We start from the raw sequence: 18857 nt of genomic DNA on the forward strand, positions 1-18857 counted from the left end.
TTTCTGCATTTAGTAATCCGAGTCCACTTATTCTTTCTGCCGGCACCTTAGTGATGTCATTCTGCTGTGCTGGCCTCCCAGTTTTTCTGTCAGCTGTCATCCCTGTCATCATTCCCTTGCGTGCCATGTCTCATTTTCCTCTGGCTGTTTGTAAGATCTGATCTTTATATTTGGTTCCAGCAACTGGACTTTGATGTGAATTGATTTGGGGGGGCGGGGGACTGGGGATTGAACTCAGGGCCACTGAGCCACTGAGCCACATCCCCGGCCCTATTTTGCATTTTATTTAGAGACAAGGTCTCAATGAGTTGCTTAGTGCCTCGTTTTTTTTTTGCTGAGGCTGACTTTGAACTTGCAGTCCTCCTGCCTCAGCCTCCCCAGCCGCTGGGATTACAGGCGTGTGCCCCCACACCTAGGTTTTTGTTTGTTTAATCCTACTTAATTACCAAGTTTCTTGAATGTGTAAATGTAGCTTTTTGTTTATGAATTTAGAAACTTTTGGCCATTATGTCTTCAAAACAATTTTGTGTTCCATCCTTCCTATCCTCTTCTGGGACTGCAATTAAACTGTTTGATATTGTGCTACGAATTATCAAGGCTCTATGAGGGAATTTTTTCAATTTCTTTTCTCTCTGTGCTTCCTTTTGGATAATTCCTATTGATCTGTTTTCAGCTTCTCTGTCTGTTACAGCTGTACTCTCCAATTTACTGTTAAACCCAGCAGTAATTTCTAAATTCATTTATTGATCTCTCAGTTCTAAATTTTGCATCCGATTCTTCTTTATAGTTTCTCTTTGCTGAAATGTTTGAATCTGTGCCTTCATTATAAGCATAATTTTCTTCATATATTTGAGCATAATAACATTAACAGTTGTAATATAATTATTGCTACTTTTAACATCTGGGTCAGCTCAGGGTTGGGCTCCATTTATTCTCTTTGTTCTTGAGTATGGCTTACATTTTTCCTCTCATTTACTATGCGTAGGAATTTGAGGTTATAGCCTCCACGTTGTGATTAAGACCATGAACTCTACTTGCCTTGTTTGATAAGAATTAGTTTTTTCAGCAGGCAGCTAAATTGTTTGGATCCCCCCATTTCTCAGTTCTCTCCCTTGTGATAGGCAGCAACTGAAAGTCCTGTTTGGATTTTTTATATTTATTTTTATTTATTGTCTTTTGTTTTCAGTCTCCAGTAGGCTGCTTGGGGCAGCATCTATTTGCAGATTTTTGGGGTCCCTTCTCTGTAGCTTTCTTGTCTCCAGGATTTATTTCACAGTATTGGGGATCGAACTCAGGGCCTTGTGCATGTTAGGCAAGAGCTCTACCACAGAGCCACATCCCCAGCCTCCTCCAAGATTTTCTGGCAGCTGTGGTAATTTTGCTATCAGTCCTTTAATTTCTTCATCAGTAAAACTGTGGGTTTCTTTCCAAGTCTTCCAACCCCTCAGCTGCAACTGGGGCCTGCCCACAGGTGAGGAGTCATAAAAACAGAATTTTATCGGTGCTTTTCCTTTTAAGTGATTTTGACCGATTTCCCTTCCAGTTTCTGCCTGCTTTAGGCAATTTCCAGAAACTTCAGACAACGGTTTTATTTTGTTCAGAGTTCACAATAGTCATCTGCAAAGAGGGTTGGAGGATTTTTTTGTCCGCCTTGACAAACGTCAAAGCTCCCATGCTCCCTCCCTCTGAGATGTCTTTCCATCCTCCGCTACTCCCCCACACTCCCCTGCTGGAAAGCTAGTATGCATATCTGCATATTTAGCACTTGCATATTTGCCCCATCATTCCTCAAGAACTCTACCAGAAGGAGAGTCTTCCAGTCCTGCACCCCTAGAAGCTCTCTATCTGGCAACCACAACCCTCTGTATCAGCTTCTCCATGAAGTCCGAAGCTCCTGGTGGGCATGGACCAGGGCTTATTCCAGCACACAGTAGGGACCAGAAGCCATAAGTGACTGAGTATGAATTTCTTGTCTGCCTGCTGCAAAGGAGGTACCCAGTGAAAACCATGACCACCTTCTCCCTGCAGATCTGACCTTTCTGGGAGAGATGGGCCCCACCTGGCAGCCATGTGGAGCCAGATGCTTGTGTCTTGTGTCTGGGAAAACAGATACTGCCAAGGAGCTAGAAATGCTCTGGTAATGGACAGCCAGCCAAATCCCCCCCCCCTTTTTTTTTTTAAAGTTCCTTCTATTCTGTCCTTAGAGAGCTGACTTTATTTTTTTTTCCTGCTAAAATGCAAATTAACTTCCTCTTAAGTGGGCTCTGCTGAGCTATTATGGCTAATGACCATCAAGTTTGGACAACAGGGAGCCAGACAGGATGTGACCCAAAGGCAAATGGAGTGACAGTTTCAAAAACTGAAGGGATTTCAGGAAGCAGAGAGAGAGAGAGAGAATAGCTGAAAAGTCAGCAGCAGAGACTGTGCAGTTAGGGAGATGTGGATTCACCTCCCAGCTTTGGCAACCGCGGACTGTGCGGCCTTGGTACTGGCCTGGCTTTGTCATCTAGGACCAGAATCTTCCCCTGCATAGACATGCCCCTCTGCAGGGAACCTGCTGCTGCCAGATACCACATTTATTGCAAATGAGTTGTCTGAGAACTCGCTGGAATTCTGATTCCAGACTCAGACAGACACCCAGAGCTTGGGATGGTGTCTGCCTGAATGGGGCTCAGGAATCTACATGTTTGTCCAGCTCCTGGTGTGATTGGCTGCAGGCTGAGAATTGCTGACTGGCTGGCCAGAGGCAGAGATTGGCCAGGATGAGATCTTCCCAATTCAGTCAGGATAGTTAAATGAGGGTCCTTGGAAGCAACCTGAAGATTTGGAAAGTGACTTTCAGAGAAGCTGGATCTCCAATCCTGAGTCCCTATTAACCAGGTGCAAGAGTATCCCGAGAAGAGAATGGCACTAGAAAAGGTAAACGGAGTGACTTGGAAGTTCCGGACAGTATCGTTACAAAGTCAAGCTGGGTGATGAGGCCATCGAGAAAGCCAAGCGGCAATGGCAAGCTCCGAACAGCTTTGAAGGCCAAACTCTAAGGTTTGGATTATTTCCTAGGGACCAGCAGGGAGCGATGTGGTCGGCTGTGTATTTCAGAAAAACACACTGGTTGCTGTATGAACAATAGTCACAAGAGAAAAGCTCGAAATCCAAGAGGCCAGTCAGGCAGCAAAGTGATTCAGGTAAAAAGGTTCAAGGTTTACATGAAGGCAGTCCTGGTGCAGAGGGAGAGAAGGGGACCCTCGAAGACATTAGGAGGCAAAGTAGAAAGTAGTCTCTTGCCTCTGGCTTTCCCTGCTTATGTCCTGTTTGGTTTAAAGTTAACTCTTGAAAGTCACCCCTCATATCCATTTTTTAAAAGGATTTTTCAAAATATTTTTTAGTTGTAGTTGGACACAATACCTTTATTTTATTTATTTATTTTTATGTGGTGTTGGGGATTGAACCCAGGGCCTCACACATGCTAGGTGTGCGTTCTACCGCTGAGCCACAACCCCAGCCCTTTTAAAAGGATTTTTATACTTATTTGTAAGCATTATTTTTCAAGGTCCTGGCCTGCTAATCCAACATTTGGTCATCTAGGAGTCTGCTTCTGTTGAGGTTTTTTTCCTTTTGATTATGACTTGAACTTCCTGCTTCTTCACATGTCTAACCCTCTTTTTATTCTTATCATGTCATTTTTTTTTTTAAATAATGAATAGTATGTTGTGAAGACTCTGGAATTCTAGTATCTTCCTTTAAAGAATATTCAGGTCTATTTGAATAGGCAATTAATGAGGGGATTAATTAAGCTAATCTTTTTCAGGGGGTAGGTACTTACCCTGTTGAGACTTTGCAAAGATAGATCTCTTTCTGTTTTTCCCTTAGTCCTCTGGTGTAATACTCAGTCCTGAGATCGGCCTCAGGTATCCACCAAGCCCCTTTGACTTTCTGGAACTGGGTAGTTTCTAAAGCAGGAAAACTGCTGAAATGTAGGATCTACTTTGTTCCTTCAGAGATCGAAATTCCTCCATTGTCTATTTTTCAATTGCCCTTTATTGCTTGGAAATTGATATTTCTTGCATTTTACCAGAGATTGGAGTCGTTAGATACAAGCTACTGAGCCATCATTGAAAGCAGAACTTAGGAAGGTGGTGTCAAACAGAGCTGATGCCTCAGTTGTACCCAGAGAAAATACTTACACTGTGTTACCTGTTTGCAAAGATGCGGGAAGACCCACAGTGGCTCAGTGACTGGTTGGCTGGAGAATGTGGCCCAAACAGGTGTGAGAAAATGGACAGTTAAGGGACCAGAGGTTGCTCTAATGCAGCAACTTAGAAGCTGGACTAAATGGAGGGGCAGATAGGAAGCTGATCTCTTCCAGCCATGGTTTCCTCATTGCCACCTCTTGGCCAGGTCATGGGGAGGTGTAATAGAGATAATGGGACGTGGGTGTCCATCCAGTACATGGTGTTGATAATTATGGGGGCCACTGAGCTGAGTTTTCCTGGGGCCCAATCCCTCATCATGTCATCTGGCGATTTCTCTACCCTCCCTGGAAGAAAAAGTAGCTTGTGCACATTTGAGGTAAAACAGGTTTGTCATTGTTACAGTTATCATCAGCAACGTCACCACCTGACATTTGGGGATCTGCTTCTTCATGGTTCATTGCTCTGTTGATTAGGGTACAGAGGTCTGTGTCCAAAGAAACCCTAAATGATGGTGGCTTAAACAAAATAGAAGACAGTCTCTGTAACACAACATTCTGGGTGTAAGGAGTCCGGTGCTGCCGAGGCAATTCCTAGGGCCAGGGAGTCAGGCTCTGTAGGTCTGTCATTTCTCCTCTGTCATCCTCACCTGGAAGGGCCATGATGACCCCTCACCACCTGATTGCATTCCAAGCAATGGGAGAGTAAAGGGGGTGGCTGCGGGTATGCCACCCACAGAGGAGCCACCCCAGTGATGTGTACGTGACCTTCACATTCTTTGACCACATCTTAGCCACCCAGCGGCAAAGAAATCTTATGTGGGGCAGCCACGAGTCCCCCCACACATCTGGGTGATGGCTGGCAGCCTCCGCCTCAGTCCTGAGCCCAGGCCCCTGGTTTGGGTTAAGAGCCACTCTGCAGAGGAGCTTGGCAGTCCTGGGAGCCCCCTGAGCACTGGTGAGTTGAGAGGTTCCTACTTGCTCTGCACATTCCGCCTTAAGGGTAGGAGAAGACGAAGATTCCCCAGTAACATCCACCATCACACCCAATGAAAGTGTGTGACCCCCACATCCACAAGCTCCCGTTGGTCAGGCTTGCCCCCAGTGGCCATGCCAGGCAGGACACGATGCTGGAAGAGCCCAGTGTTGCCAGGGTTCATCACTGGGCTCACAGCCCTGCCTCTGATTGGCATGGTCCCACAGACACATGCTTTAACTTCCCTGGCCTGTCCTTTTATCCTCAAAGTAAGGGATGGGGTGAGGCTGTGTCTGTGGTGGGTGCCTGTCCCCATGTTCCAGAGTCGTCTGTTCTAGAGAGTTGAACAGCACTCTGTACCTTGGTGTTCCAGCAGCCTTCTGTGCTTTGTGGACTGAGTTTGGGGCGGCATTGTGTACACCTGCTCATGCACACTGGTGCACACCCATGCCGTCAGCCTCCGAGCCTTGGGCTTCCCTTGGTTCTGTTTTTCATAGTCAATAGTCACTGCATAGTTTTCCATGCAGTGAAACACATTTCTTAAACTTATTTTTATTTCAGAAGACTTTGTTTTAAATTTCAGAACTATTTGTAGAAAATAGAAAAATAGCCAGGCATGGTGGCACACGCACCTTTAATCCCAGAGGCTTGGGAGGCTGAGGCAGGAGGATCACAAGTTCAAAGCCAGCCTCAGCAATTTAGCAAGACCCTGTCTCTGAATAAAATATAAAAAAGGGCTGGGGATATGGCTCAGTGGTTAAGCACTCCTGGGTTCAATCCCCAGTCCTAAAAAAAAGAAAAATACATAATGAAGGAATCACAAAAAATGCCCATAATGTTCTTATATAGACACTGGTATGAAGTGCATCCGATTTACTTCAGTGTCTGAGAAAACATGAAAAATACTCATGTATCTATGTATCTACTTCAGTTAATTGAATTGGGATCACACTACACATGATGTTTTATAGTGTGCGGCTTCTCAATCAATAATTTGCTTCCCCAGATCCTTAAGGATTTTTCTTTTTTTTCTTTTTTTTTTTTTTTTAAATGCATGAAGCAAAGATAGCCAGAGATTTTTTTTTTAAAGAGAGAGAGAGGTAGAGAGAGAGAGAGAGAGAGAGAATTTCAATATTTATTTTTAGTTATCGGCGGGCACAACATCTTTGTATGTGGTGCTGAGGATCGAACCCGGGCCGCACGCATGCCAGGCGAGCGCACTACCGCTTGAGCCACATCCCCAGCCCCCTTAAGGATTTTTCAAGAACATGATTTTTAATGGCTGCCAAGGATTCTAATCCCTGTCCTTAGTCAAGGACCCGGATGTCCAGGCTGTATCTGAGTCTTTGTCATTATTAATTACGCAGCAATGATATCTCCGTTTCACACGGACAGCGTCCCTTAGCTCCTACTCATGGGTACTGGGTGCAGGTGCGGCCAGAGTGGGTTGGTGGCCTGCACAAGGCCACACAGCAAGGGAGTGGCAGGTCCTGGCTCTCTGGTTGCAAGGCTGGCTGCCCCTTACAGGTGCCAGGATAGGAGAGGCACAGGTGTGACACGGGGTGCTAGTAAGTATCAGCTCTCATTTTGTGGGCTTGAGGAGAAAAGAGCCAGCGGGTGGAGACTTTCCTGGATGGTTGGCAATGCCCCCCTCTATCTGCTGGGCCAGTGCCTGGGGACCCTGCACCTTTGCTTCTTTGCCGGAGACCTTTCTGTCTTGACCTTTCCGTGCTCTTCTCTAACAGGCAACCATCGGGATCGACTTCTTGTCAAAAACCATGTACTTGGAGGACCGCACGGTGAGCACCTGATTTTAAATCTGGGAGGACAGAAGGGTTTCCGTGGGCTTATCTCCTGGCACCCCAGAGCCTGTGCCAAGCCTGGCGGCACGAGCCTGGCAGTGCCAGAATCACAGAACCTGGGCCCCAGGCTGGCCAAGGACCTCGCTGCCCCCTCACCCCTGTGCCCCTCTCCGTGCAGGTGCGACTGCAGCTCTGGGACACAGCCGGCCAGGAGCGGTTCCGCAGCCTGATCCCCAGCTACATCCGGGACTCCACTGTGGCCGTGGTGGTGTACGACATCACAAGTGAGTGAAGGTCTATGCTCCATGGAGGGTGGCTCTCAGAGGACCCAGGGTCCAGGAGTGACCCTTGCTGGCCAGGTGTGTGTATATGTACACACACCTGTGCTTGAGCCCTGAATTGCAGGAAGGCAGAGGTCTGGGTTGAGTGTGAGTTGCTTTCCACTGTCTCCCACACACCTGTGACAGACCTGGGTTGGGCTGGTTAGTCCTGCATGGAGCAGGGTCCTGGGGATCTGGGGAGCAGATGCTCATGAGGCTGGCCCTGCCCCAAGCCCCTCTCACTCTTCACTGCCCTGGATGACATCTGTGTATGTTTATCAGGGTGGGAGAAGACAATGGCCTGTGCCAACCCAGACCCAGCAGGCAGGATCTGTCACTGGGGTTTCAGCACCTCACAGGGCAGCCAAGGAGCCTTGGGAACACCGGGGCTGGCAGCCCTGTTCACCCAATGTGCTCTGTGTCTCAAGCAGATATTCTTAAGGCCTGCACAAACCTGAGAGAGACTCGGGGTCTGGGGTGGGGGCTGACACAGCCAGATCTGCCTGGGCTGGTAAAATGGAAGCCCATGTGCGTGATCATGCATGAGGTGGGAAGTCACACGGGGAATCACATGTGCCCCAGCTCTGCCTGTCCCTTAGTCCACCCACCACTTTCCCTGAGTGCAGGTAGGAGCTGGGTCTCCAAAGACCTGGGCTCATGTGGCCTGATCCCCAGCAGAAGGGAGACCAGGCTTCAGGGAATGGGGGCTTGCCAGGCCAGGCTGCCTCCCCTGCCCCAGGGATGTGGACTGCCAAGTGGCAGACACCACCCCGTGACCACTCCTCCCCATGAGGACGGTCACATCTGCTGAGGGAGGCAAGGCTGCCCAGAAACAGCCCTGCTCTCTGGCTGGATGAGTGCTCCTGGCCCTGGGTTGCCTTCCTAGCCCCTTTGCCTACAGAGTCTGGGGTTCTCCTCACCCGCCTGTCCTCTCCCAAGCTGCCCTACACTGCCCTCTGGGGAGGCCACTCTGTAGGGCGCTCCTTCCCTGGGGGCTGAGTATCCGCCTCCAGCCCCTCCCTGCTTCCAGGCTCAGCAGAGTCCGTGCACCCATTTCTCACATTTTATTCGGAACCCCAAAGTCAGGTCTCATGATGGCCTCTAATGGCATTATTTCATGTGGAACTCCAGACGGTGGCTTTCTGGGTAAGGCCACTCCTCTCCCTGAAAGGGTGGCTGAGCTGTTCAAGGGGCTCCCCAGGGCTCAGTTCCCAGTGGACTGGTCTGCGTGGGCTGTGCTTTCCCTCTTCACAGGTGTCTCAGCCACTCCTGACCTCTCTGAGGGCTGGCTCTCATCTCCACTGTCCCCCTTTCTGCCTCCAGACCTCAACTCCTTCCAACAGACCTCTAAGTGGATCGATGACGTCAGGACAGAGAGGGGCAGTGACGTGATCATCATGCTAGTGGGCAACAAGACGGACCTGGCTGACAAGAGGTGGGCACCAGGGCACAGAGGTGCAGAGGCTGGCGAGACAGGCCTGCCCTTTGCTCCTGGGTAACTGCTCTGGACCAGGAACTTGGGGGTGCATGGATGGCAAGTGTGTCCTTCTGACCTGTCCCTGGGCCCAGGAGTTTGGGGTACACCTGGAACTACCCTTTTCAACCATGGGTGTGTGATTTCTGAAGCCCCCATCTTCCACCGCCCAGCAGGGCAGGCACTGAGCCATGTGCACCGCCCAGCAGTGTGTGGTCTGAGCCCCCGTCATGGTCACATCACAGTCCCCTGGTCGCAGGAGCTTCTGCTCATACTGTGTAGGTCTGCCGCTGTGAGAAGCCTGCACTGGTGCATGGGGTGTGAACGCCCTGCCCTAGATGTGAGCCTGCAGCCTGTCGGCAGAACAAGCCTGACCCCCAGCCTGCTCAGCCTGGCTTGCTGCGATCTGGGGAGACGCTTCCATGGGAGAGGTGTCTCCGTGTCCTCCAGTGTACCGGCTGACTTAGGTGTCCTTTACACACATTTGTCCACTTATTGTACCTGACCCCAACCCGGACAGATAAAGCGACAGGTCATGGACTCCAGCAAGGCGCCTGAGCCTCTTGCAGTGTGAGCAGTGTGTGCCTTCCTGGAGTCCTGCCTTCACGTGGGGAAAATGAGCTCTGATGCTCGCTCCTTTGTTAAGTAGCTCTATGGCCTTGGGGCAGCCACTTTCATTCAACCTGGGCATTTGCATTTGGAAATGGGGTCTGATGATGTCACCCAGGGCAGCTTGCAGCTGGAAGCTCTTCACAAACAGGCTCTTGAACCAGTGAGAGTTGGGAAAGGTTGGTGGGCAACAGGCCTGCTCCTGAGCTCAGAAGACACCGTGGAAGGAGCAGGGAAAGGGGCTGGTGTGCTCTGTGCCCTGGGCCCTCTTCACCCTGGAGAGACTGGGATTGGCTTGGTCCTCGGACGGACCCCTGTGCTCGGAGCCTGCCTTCTGGTCGACCAAGGGCTCCCTTTGCCCTGCCAGGTGATCCCTCTCAGCCCAGGTTCCTCTGGTTCTGCCAGGGGCCACTCCTCTATGAAACTGATTTTCCCCTCATCCCTCTTCTCCAGGCAGATAACCATCGAGGAAGGGGAGCAGCGCGCCAAAGAACTGAGTGTCATGTTCATCGAGACCAGTGCAAAGACTGGCTACAACGTGAAGCAGGTGAGGACACACCTGTGCCGGCCCCGGCACAGCTGGCCAGGAGGCCCACCCAGGATTTCTGGGGGTGCTGAGCCTCAGGCTGGGACTGCCCTGCCCTTAGAGCCTAGTCCAGGGATCAAGGTCACCAACCAAACACCCATAAACCTGTGCAGTGGGGGAGGAAGCTGACTTCCAGAGCAGGTAAAGCATGTGAGGGGGACAGAGCACTCATTTCAGGAGCCATTTGGACACTGCCGGTCACCAGCCACCAGAGCAGTGACCAGTCTTGGGCCCCTGTAGCAGGCTGTACAGTGTCCAGCACTGACTCCCAGGTGACTGCAGGAAGCCAGGGTTCCTAGCCTCTTACCTCACTTGGGAGGAGCACTGCCAGACATCTTGGGTTCCTGCCTTGTATCCATCAAGTGCTCAGCACCGTGGAGGGCAGCTTGGACTTGGAGCAAGGAGCCCATCGCCCATGGTGGTGGGAAAGGAGGTGGAGTTAGGGCTGAGCCGTGGAGCAGCGACTCTTACCCTGGAGCCACAGAACCCAAGGAGTGCCCAAGATAGAACTCAGCAGTCGGCAGGCCTGGGCTCGAGAGAATCCCACCTGTGCTGTCTCTGACCTCTGACTTACTGTAGCATGTCCTCCGGCGATGAATGCAGGCAGCCGGGTTCAATGACATTAGCAGGAACCTGTGACTCCTTCTCACCCTCAGGAATCACAGGTGTTTTCTTATGGCCTCAGAGTGTGGCAGGTGTCCTGGACTTCACATGCATGGCTACATGAACGTCGTAGTAGTTATTAGGGCCACGGCTAGTTCCTGCAGCTTCATATGTTCACAAGGAAGCACAAGTGTCGCTATGTCACAAGTTTGTTTCTTCCTAAATATTAACTATTTCATTCAGTACCAAATGGTCTCCTCTATAAACCTATGAACTTGGTTTTGTACCTTAGGAGGGTGTCCATAGGCTTTACCAGGCTGCTGGAGGAGGCCTGGGCTCAAGCCAAGGCGGGGAGCCCTGCCTTCTAGGACCAGGGGGCCTTAGCGAGGTGGCGAGGAGGGGGGCACTCAGAGGCTTGGCAGCAGGGTGCCTGCGGTGGGTCGGGGGATGCTGAGGAACCTGGCTGGTGTCCCTTTTGCCCTTCAGCCCCAGCATCGCCTGGGAACACGAGGCAAGCCACAGATGGCCTTCTGGATACAGTGAGTGCCGTCCATGCGGACAGTGCTGGTGATAGAGGAGGAGGAGGGGCCAGAGGAGCAGGAAGAGACAGTGGGAGGGGCACTGTGATGACCTGAGGGAGGACACAAATCTCCCGGGATCTCAGATGGCTTTGTTCATCGCCCCCCCACCCCAGTCTCCATCCGTGACAGGTGTAAAGGGAGAACTGTCATGGTGTCCCCTGGAGGAGGCAGCGTGTCCTGGGGACACACAGGGGAGACTGGGCTGCTGCTCCTTATGGGTCCTGATGAAAAGTCATGGGCACAGTGGAGCAGAGGGCAGCACCAGGCCGACCTTAGAGCAGGGGCCAGCTGCCCAGCCTTCTGGGTCTGGGAGACTCCTGATGCCCCCACTGCTCCCAGAATGCTCTGCAACCCAGGCAGCAGTTAAAGGAGGTCCCGTCAAACCCTGTGTGGTTCAGGGAAGGAATTCCTGCGGTGCAGACTGTGTGCTCTCAACAAGAATATATCAGCTCACAGAGACCCACCCCCACCCCAAGAGCATCCTCCTTGGCCATTGGCAGAGGCTTTGATCAAGACGGGCAGAACCTACCTGCAGAAGGCCATGAAGAACGCTCACAAGGGGAGACCCAGGCTTGCCCACTTGTCCTGGCCCTCTACAGGCAGGGTCCCACACCCTGCAGGGCCCACCAGCGGCTTCCGCACTTGGGCCCTCAACTTGTCACCCAGCCTGGCCTGAGACCTGAATAAGACTCACTCTGTCTTCTGAGATCTCATGCAGTGGTTTTACGCCCAGAGCCCACAAATATAACTAGCATTTGTGGAGAAAAGGGCAATGTTTACATGTTAGTCTGTTTGAGCTACTGTAACAAACTGCCATAGAGTGGGTGGCTTACAAATAACAGAATTTTTTTTTTTTCTCAGAGTTTTGGAGGCCACAAGTCCAAAATCAAGGTGTGGCAGATTCAGTGTCTGGTGAGGGCCTGTTTCCTCACAGATGGTACCTTCTAACTGTATCTTCACATGGAAGGGACAAGCATGGTCCCTCGGGCCTCTGTTTATGAGGTCATTAATGCTATCCGTAAAGACTCTGCCCTCATGACTGATCACCTCCGGAAAGGCTCCACTTCTTAATACTGTCACATGGGGAAATAGGTGTCAGCATTTGAGGTTGGGAGGACATAAGCATCAGACCACTGCACTCCCACTGCCAAGCCCTGCCCCAACGCGCGCGCACACACACACACACACACACGCACGCACACACGCAAATGCACACACAGAAGCAGTACATGCACAAACACCCAACACACACCCACACTTACAAAAACACACAGAACCCCAAACATTCACTCCCTCATTTGCTTATATAGACACACATGCGCACACACACACACCCCCACACACACTATGCATATCACACTCACACCTACACACACATCCAAACAGACCTCAGTGCTTGCTGTGTTCACACTCACCGTGTCCCTCACTGTGACTGAGGCCCTAGCTCCCAGAAGAACTGCCTCTGAGCCATGGGTCATTTGGAATAGGGTCCCAAGGAATAGGGTCATTTGTCGCAAGGGAAGGTAGGAACCTGGTTTCCCACACCCAGTGCCCACGAGGGCGGTGGACAGAAGCCCACCCAAGGGCCTGACTGTGGGAGCCCAGCTCATTGCTGGGCCAGCGTAGGTGGGGGCAGCCCCGGGGCTCACCCTGATCTCCCCGTCTCTGCAGCTCTTCCGACGTGTGGCGTCGGCTCTGCCCGGCATGGAGAATGTCCAGGAGAAGAGCAAAGAGGGGAGTATCCTTTTCCTTTGACAAGTGAGTGAAACGATGAGCCCGAGAAACCTCTTCTCTAAATAATATTTTCCTGCAGCAGGGAAGCTCTTGCTGGGCCTCCCTGGACTGCTGGGGCCACCTCGGTCCAGGGACAGGGCTGAGCCCCATGGTCTTTGAGCCCTAACCAGCTCTAGCCGTCAATGCCATCTTCTTCCACAGCGGCGTGGGGAGACCTTTCAAAGGGGTGTGTAAGAGTGATGGTGAGGGGCGGGGAGCAAGAAGACGTGGCTGTTCCTTCTTTACCTGAACACCCACATGTTTCATGGGTACAGGTGGTCTCTCCGCTGCAGAGGTGCCTTCCGAACACTGAGCCTGTGGGGTCATGCTACTCCACGTGAGACAAGTCCCCTACCTTCCATGTCCTGTGCCCTGGCTTGCACAGCCCCCACCTCCCCATTGCTCTATGGAACAGGGTTAAACACCACTCACATAGTCCAACCCGAACCTGGGCCGACACCTACATGCTGACATTGAGGTTCGGAGAGGTAGCCTGGTTTGCCTAAAGTCACACAGCATGTAAGTTGTGGAGTTAGGATTCATACTCCAGCTTGCTTCCTCTATATCCAGTTCTGTTCCATTCTAAAACACCTTCCCTCAAGGATCAGATGAGAGTTGCTTTGGTAGGTGAGGGCATTACCCACAGACTGCCCTTCCTTGCACCTAGTCAGATGCTCCAGTTCAAGTTAGCCTCTAGAGACTGGGCACTCATGTCCCAGCCTGCACCTGTCAGAACAGAATGTGTCTCCCCAAAGCAGCTTCCCAGCATCCTCCACTCGGCCCTATAGGTCCTCAAGGGTAGAAACCCGTGACAGGTCAGAGAAGGACGCCAGAGAGGCCAAAGGGCCCCTTCTAGCTGAAGAGGGTTGAAGCAAAGGAAGTGAATAGCTTGATGCTAGAAACCAGAGGTGACATCCCTCTGCCTGATGCAGCCCAGTGCCAGGGTGGGGGCGGGGTCCCAGTCCAGAGAACCTCAAGGCTGCACCCAGGGGAAGCCTGAGACAGGCTGCAGGGACAGTTGGCCCTCCAGCCTCCTCAAGGGACTCTCAGAGCAGACTTGAGACTCAGGGAGCAGGTGCCTCGCCGAACCCAGAGGATGCCCAGTGGCCAAAGGGAGTGTCACCTGATTGTCCGTGGTGAGACTCCAGTTCCAGGTGAGGAAGCGTGTTGGGGCACCTCACAGCACCCACAGCAGAGCTGGCTGCAGGTCTCGGGGCACAGCCCATGGTGTCACCGGGCAGGGGCTCCTGTGACGTGCCGTAGCATACCGAAGGCAACCTGCGGGGCAGGATGAGAGCAGGACCAAGGGCAGGAGGAGACGAGATGCAATGAGGAGCGGGTTGCAAACGGCCCGCTTCACGTCCTGCCCACACTGAAGACACTGCAAACTGGTCAGGGTGAGTGTTTCATTCACATCTCCCAGAGTCCAAGTTCAGGGTTCCAATTAGCACATCGTCACCGTCTCGCCCAGCTGCAGGTGACCTCTGGGCCCTTGGGGAGAAAGAACACAGGGAAGATAGCAAGCAGATGGCACAGGACTATGTAGTCTCTGATCCTTTTCTAGTAGATACAGTCCCACCCTCTCTCTGACCAGCAGCCCTCTGGCTGGGGCCTGCTATGAGGAAGGGGCTGGAATAGCCTAGAGCAGACCCCCTAGATCCTGAAAGGGACCAGGGGGTTCAGCCAGGGTGGTGGCCTGGCACTTATGTTTACTGATGGCTCAAACCCAGGTGTTTGTGAGCTATGTTCTTGGAAGTCGTGTTGGAACTGTGTTCAGCATGAAGAGCAAGGACACAAAGGTTCTGCTTTGTGACATATGCAAAGTTCACACTCACCCTCACTTGGCTCAGGGCATGGCGGGCCTGCCTGCTGCCTCCAGGTCCACATGAAGGGTTATTAGGCTTCATCTTCACACCCAAGACAGGATGCTTCCCCAGGGCTGCCCTGCTGGCCCTTCTGCCCAGCATCTCACCTCCACTCATCCTCTGCTTTCTCAACTAAGTGGGGCCAAGGGGCCACAAAGTGGTTAAGCCTCAAGCCCCTCACTGGATCTGCAAGGCTCCCTCTCCTGCTTTCTGCCCAAACAGCATGTCTCTGTGTATGGGTCCTGGGCTCTTTCTGAATAAGGCTGGCATTTGCAAAGTAACTTGGGCACCTCATGAAGTGGTCCTAAGGGGACAGGACAATCATGCCCCAAGCAGGGAAGAGCATGCCCAAGGCCTCCCATTTTGTCAGTTGACCGCTGGGACCAATTCCAAACACTTGCATCCCGCCGTCCTTATACTCTCAAACAGAGCACAGGCGTAGCTGACACCCCAGACAGAGAGGTGTGGCAACCTTAGAGAACCTGGAATGGGGGACATATGCCCGGCAGGTTGGGGCAAGATTGTAACTGGCTGTCTGGGTCCACCCATCGCTATCCCAAGGACCAGAGGGAAGAGGAAGTGTGCCCTGAATGTGGTCTGTGACGAGCCATACTTGAGCCAGAGGAACAGGGGGCTCTCTGGGCTCTGCCTGCAAGAAGGCACATAACAAGCCTCTTGAGGCTTATGGGCAACTTCCACAATGGGGTTTCCTCTTCTGGGGATCATTTAGACACAGGTCCACTCATTCTTGCCCATTCTTTTCACTCAGCAGGCACTGTATTGCATTGGTATGTGGCATTACAAGAAAGAGGTGACATTAAGTGACAAGAGTATGTGTGGAATCTCTGGCAGATGATCTAAACCTGTACTTGCCAATACTGATGCCACCTGTGGCTGTACACATTAAGTTAAAGTTGGATCCAGTTTGAAGTTCAGTTCCTCACTTCACTAGCCTTGGTTGCTGTGTTGCTGATGGCTACCATGTGGGATGGTCAGACGTAGAACATGTCCACTCTTGCAAGCCGTTCTTCTGAACAGTGCTGTTCTGGGCCTGTCTGTAGAATCCGTTCCCCAGGTGTCTGTGCATTGGGACTCTCCCAGGGAGCTCGCTCAAAGTATACACCCTGAGCCCATCCCTGGATCGACTGAAGTGGGGCCCAGGGAGATGTATTTTTAGCAAGTTTCCCACGAGGATGTTTGATGCAGTCCACTTGGGAACTGCCGCTGTGCAGTGTACAAAAGCCCTCTGAGTCCCGCAGCACCGGAGAAGGTTTATTTTTAATGGCAGTCAGGTAGCTTTCATATTGGACAGAAATTAATGCTGTAACTGGGACCAACCTTTCAGCTAGATCCAGTGGTTCTCAAGCCGAAAATATTTCCCGCTTCCCCACAGAAGACATTTGGCAATACTTCTAAACATTTTTGGTTGTCAAAAGTTGGGGGAAAGAGAAAAATGTTACTGTCATCTCATGGTTAGAGGGCATGCACAGGATGGCACCCACAGTGGACATGAGGGTGAAAACCTAGTGCAAGAGGACTGTGGCACAGCTGGGTCATTCAAAAATGGAACTCTGGGCTGGGGATGTAGCTCAGCAGCAGGGCTCTTGCTTAAGATGTGCAAGGCCCTCGGTTCCATTCTCAGCAGCAACAAATGAATAAGAACATAACTCCATGGTCAGATGGCCTTGGTGTGCACTAGGCTCCTCCGTCCCCTGTCCCCCGGCTGGACAGTCATGTTTTACTGCATGGCCTGAAGTCTGATGTTGAAGTGCGGCAGCACCTTAGTGGGGCCTATCCTAGTGCCCAGCGCAGAGCAGGTGCTCAGTTTTACCTGGAAAAGCTCCTCAGAGGAGGCAACAAATGCAGGAGCCCTGAACAAAGGAGGAGGATACTTTGTCCAGGCGGAGCAGGCAAGGGAGCCTGGGTATGGGGGAAGAAATAGTCTGTGCCCAGGAAGGAAGGGGAGCAGAGGTCATGTTTGTAGGGGGAGGATCTGACTGCCAAGCGTCAGTGTGGGATCAATGACAGGGGATGAGCCAGAGGCCACTCATCAACTGTCACACCAGAACTGGCTTTGGGAAGGCACCGTGCTGAGAAAAGACTGGGTGGGCTCAGAGGGGGCTCCTGGAGATCAGGAAAATCCAGTGAGGCTTGGCCAGCAGTGCAGAGGGAGCCTGGGGTCAGCAGAGGCCAAGAACCACAGGTGGCAGAGAGCAACAGAAGGGCTAGGTTGTTTTTTTTTTTTTTTTTTTTAATGATTTTATTTATTTAATTTATTTATATTTTATTCTATTTCTCTGCAGTACTGAGGATCTAACCCTGGGCCTTGAGCATGCTAGGCAAGTACCTTATCACTGAGCTATACCCCAAGCCCAACAACAGGGCCTTCTTGGCTGTGGGTTTGTAAAAACAATAGGGAGCAGAAAAGTAGGACTGCCTGACGGGGGTGGAGAGGATGAAGCGGGGCAGTGGAAGGCAGGCAGTCGCTTATGACCTGTTGACCATTTTGTTTGTATTCTGCCATGGAATAGACAGTATGTATGTGTTCACATACCTGCATACATACACAGGAACAAGATAGGTCTGTGTGTGTACACACACACACACACATACACAGAAAATAAAGGGGGGGAGGGAGTGGGAGATGAAGGCATACTTAAAATACCTGTCACGGCTGAGCAGTCTTTACAGGTGGCAGTATTGATTCTGAGCTTCCTAACAGCCAAGGAGCGACAATGTGATCTTCAGGACACACATGGCTTTTCATGATACTTTAAGCAAAAGAATCTCTCCTGTTGTCCTCAAACAGGGGACACAAAAACCTCCCCAGGATGCTAGCAATGAGTGATAAGCAGGACTTGTGATCCCCCTATGCCCCAACCCCACCCCCAGCTCCACTGCAGTCCTACAGGAACTAGAGCCCATCTGGGCCTGTGCCAGTGGTGCATACCTATAATTCTAGGAGGAATCTCAATTCAAGGCCAGCATCAGCAATTTAGGGAGGTTCTAACTTAGTGAGATCCTGTCTCAAAAAATAGAAAGGGCTGAGGAGGTGGCTCAGTGGTAAAGCACCCCTGGATTCAATCCCCATTACCAAAACCCAAACAAAACAAAAAAACTCACTAAAACCCAGCCCAAGAAGAGTGATCCTGTTGTAGTACTGAGGGCTTGGTCAGCCATAATTAGAAGGTCTAAATAATGAAAGTCTCTGGTTTATTCCTCCTGGTGAGAAGAGGAAGGAACAACCTGGTTGTGTTTTGAACCTTTTCCTCTGGTGCTGATAAGTGCTACTTGGCCCACGGTCCCTAAGGGCACCGGAGGAAAGGGCTGGAGAGGGGGCCATGTTTAGATCCAGTGGGTATGGCCTCCCACATTAGCCACCTGGGAATCTAAGTGACCTGCTCTGACACGCGTGCAGGCTCGGTGCCCCTGCTGCCCACCAGGGCAGGGCCGCGCTCTCCTGTGCTTTCACATGTGAGCATTCGGGCCTGGCTGGTGATGGAGCTGATAGGTAGGACAGGGACTCCTGGCCTGTGTGCCAGTGATGTCACAGCCCAGGACAAGCTGTGCTCTGGATGGACAGGGCCTGCAGGGCTCTCAGCGAGAGTCATCTTCCTTAGCCGGCACCCCTGCAGTGATCGACATCAAGCTGGACAAACCCCAGGAGCCCCCGGCCAGCGAGGGCGGCTGTTCCTGCTAATGCGGAGCCTGACCTCGGCTTCCTCTGACACTACTCGCTTGTTGTGTTGCTTCCTATTGGTTAGCTTCCTATGGGGGTGGGGAATGAGTTCATCAAGATGGGAGGACTTTTCTTTTCTCTCTGTCTCTAGGAGTAGGGTGGGATGGGGAGGGAGGCTGGGCATCAGGGATCACATCACTCTTAACAGCTGTTACTCAAACGACTATTTTTTGGTTTGGTTGTAATATATTGTACTTTATTAAGATTGCCAAAAACTGTTAAAATTAAAAAAAAAAAATTTAAATCATGTGTATACAACTTTTTGCCAGATAAAAATGTAGTCATTTTTATTTGAAAGATGTGCTTTTTGTTTTTGTATATTTGTAAACTTATAGAAAAC

The 18857-nt window shown here is 51.4% G+C and overlaps 1 protein-coding gene across 2 annotated transcripts in view; it reads left to right on the forward strand.

The window, feature by feature from the left end:
* Nucleotides 1–18478, forward strand: part of Rab6b (RAB6B, member RAS oncogene family) — a 57840-nt gene extending 39362 nt beyond the window's left edge. The window contains exons 3-8 of one of the 2 annotated variants that reach the window (XM_076868540.1): nt 6911–6964; nt 7146–7251; nt 8611–8722; nt 9824–9917; nt 12812–12878; nt 18414–18478. In XM_076868540.1, the coding sequence (XP_076724655.1) occupies nt 6911–6964; nt 7146–7251; nt 8611–8722; nt 9824–9917; nt 12812–12878; nt 18414–18478 (498 nt within the window). The remainder of the gene's footprint in view (nt 1–6910; nt 6965–7145; nt 7252–8610; nt 8723–9823; nt 9918–12811; nt 12879–18413) is intronic. The other variant, XM_076868541.1, reaches the window with a different exon arrangement.
* Nucleotides 18479–18857: the final 379 nt, after the last annotated feature.

Source organism: Callospermophilus lateralis, chromosome 10 (assembly GCF_048772815.1).
Source record: "Callospermophilus lateralis isolate mCalLat2 chromosome 10, mCalLat2.hap1, whole genome shotgun sequence".
In the NCBI taxonomy this organism is placed as follows: domain Eukaryota; kingdom Metazoa; phylum Chordata; class Mammalia; order Rodentia; family Sciuridae; genus Callospermophilus; species Callospermophilus lateralis.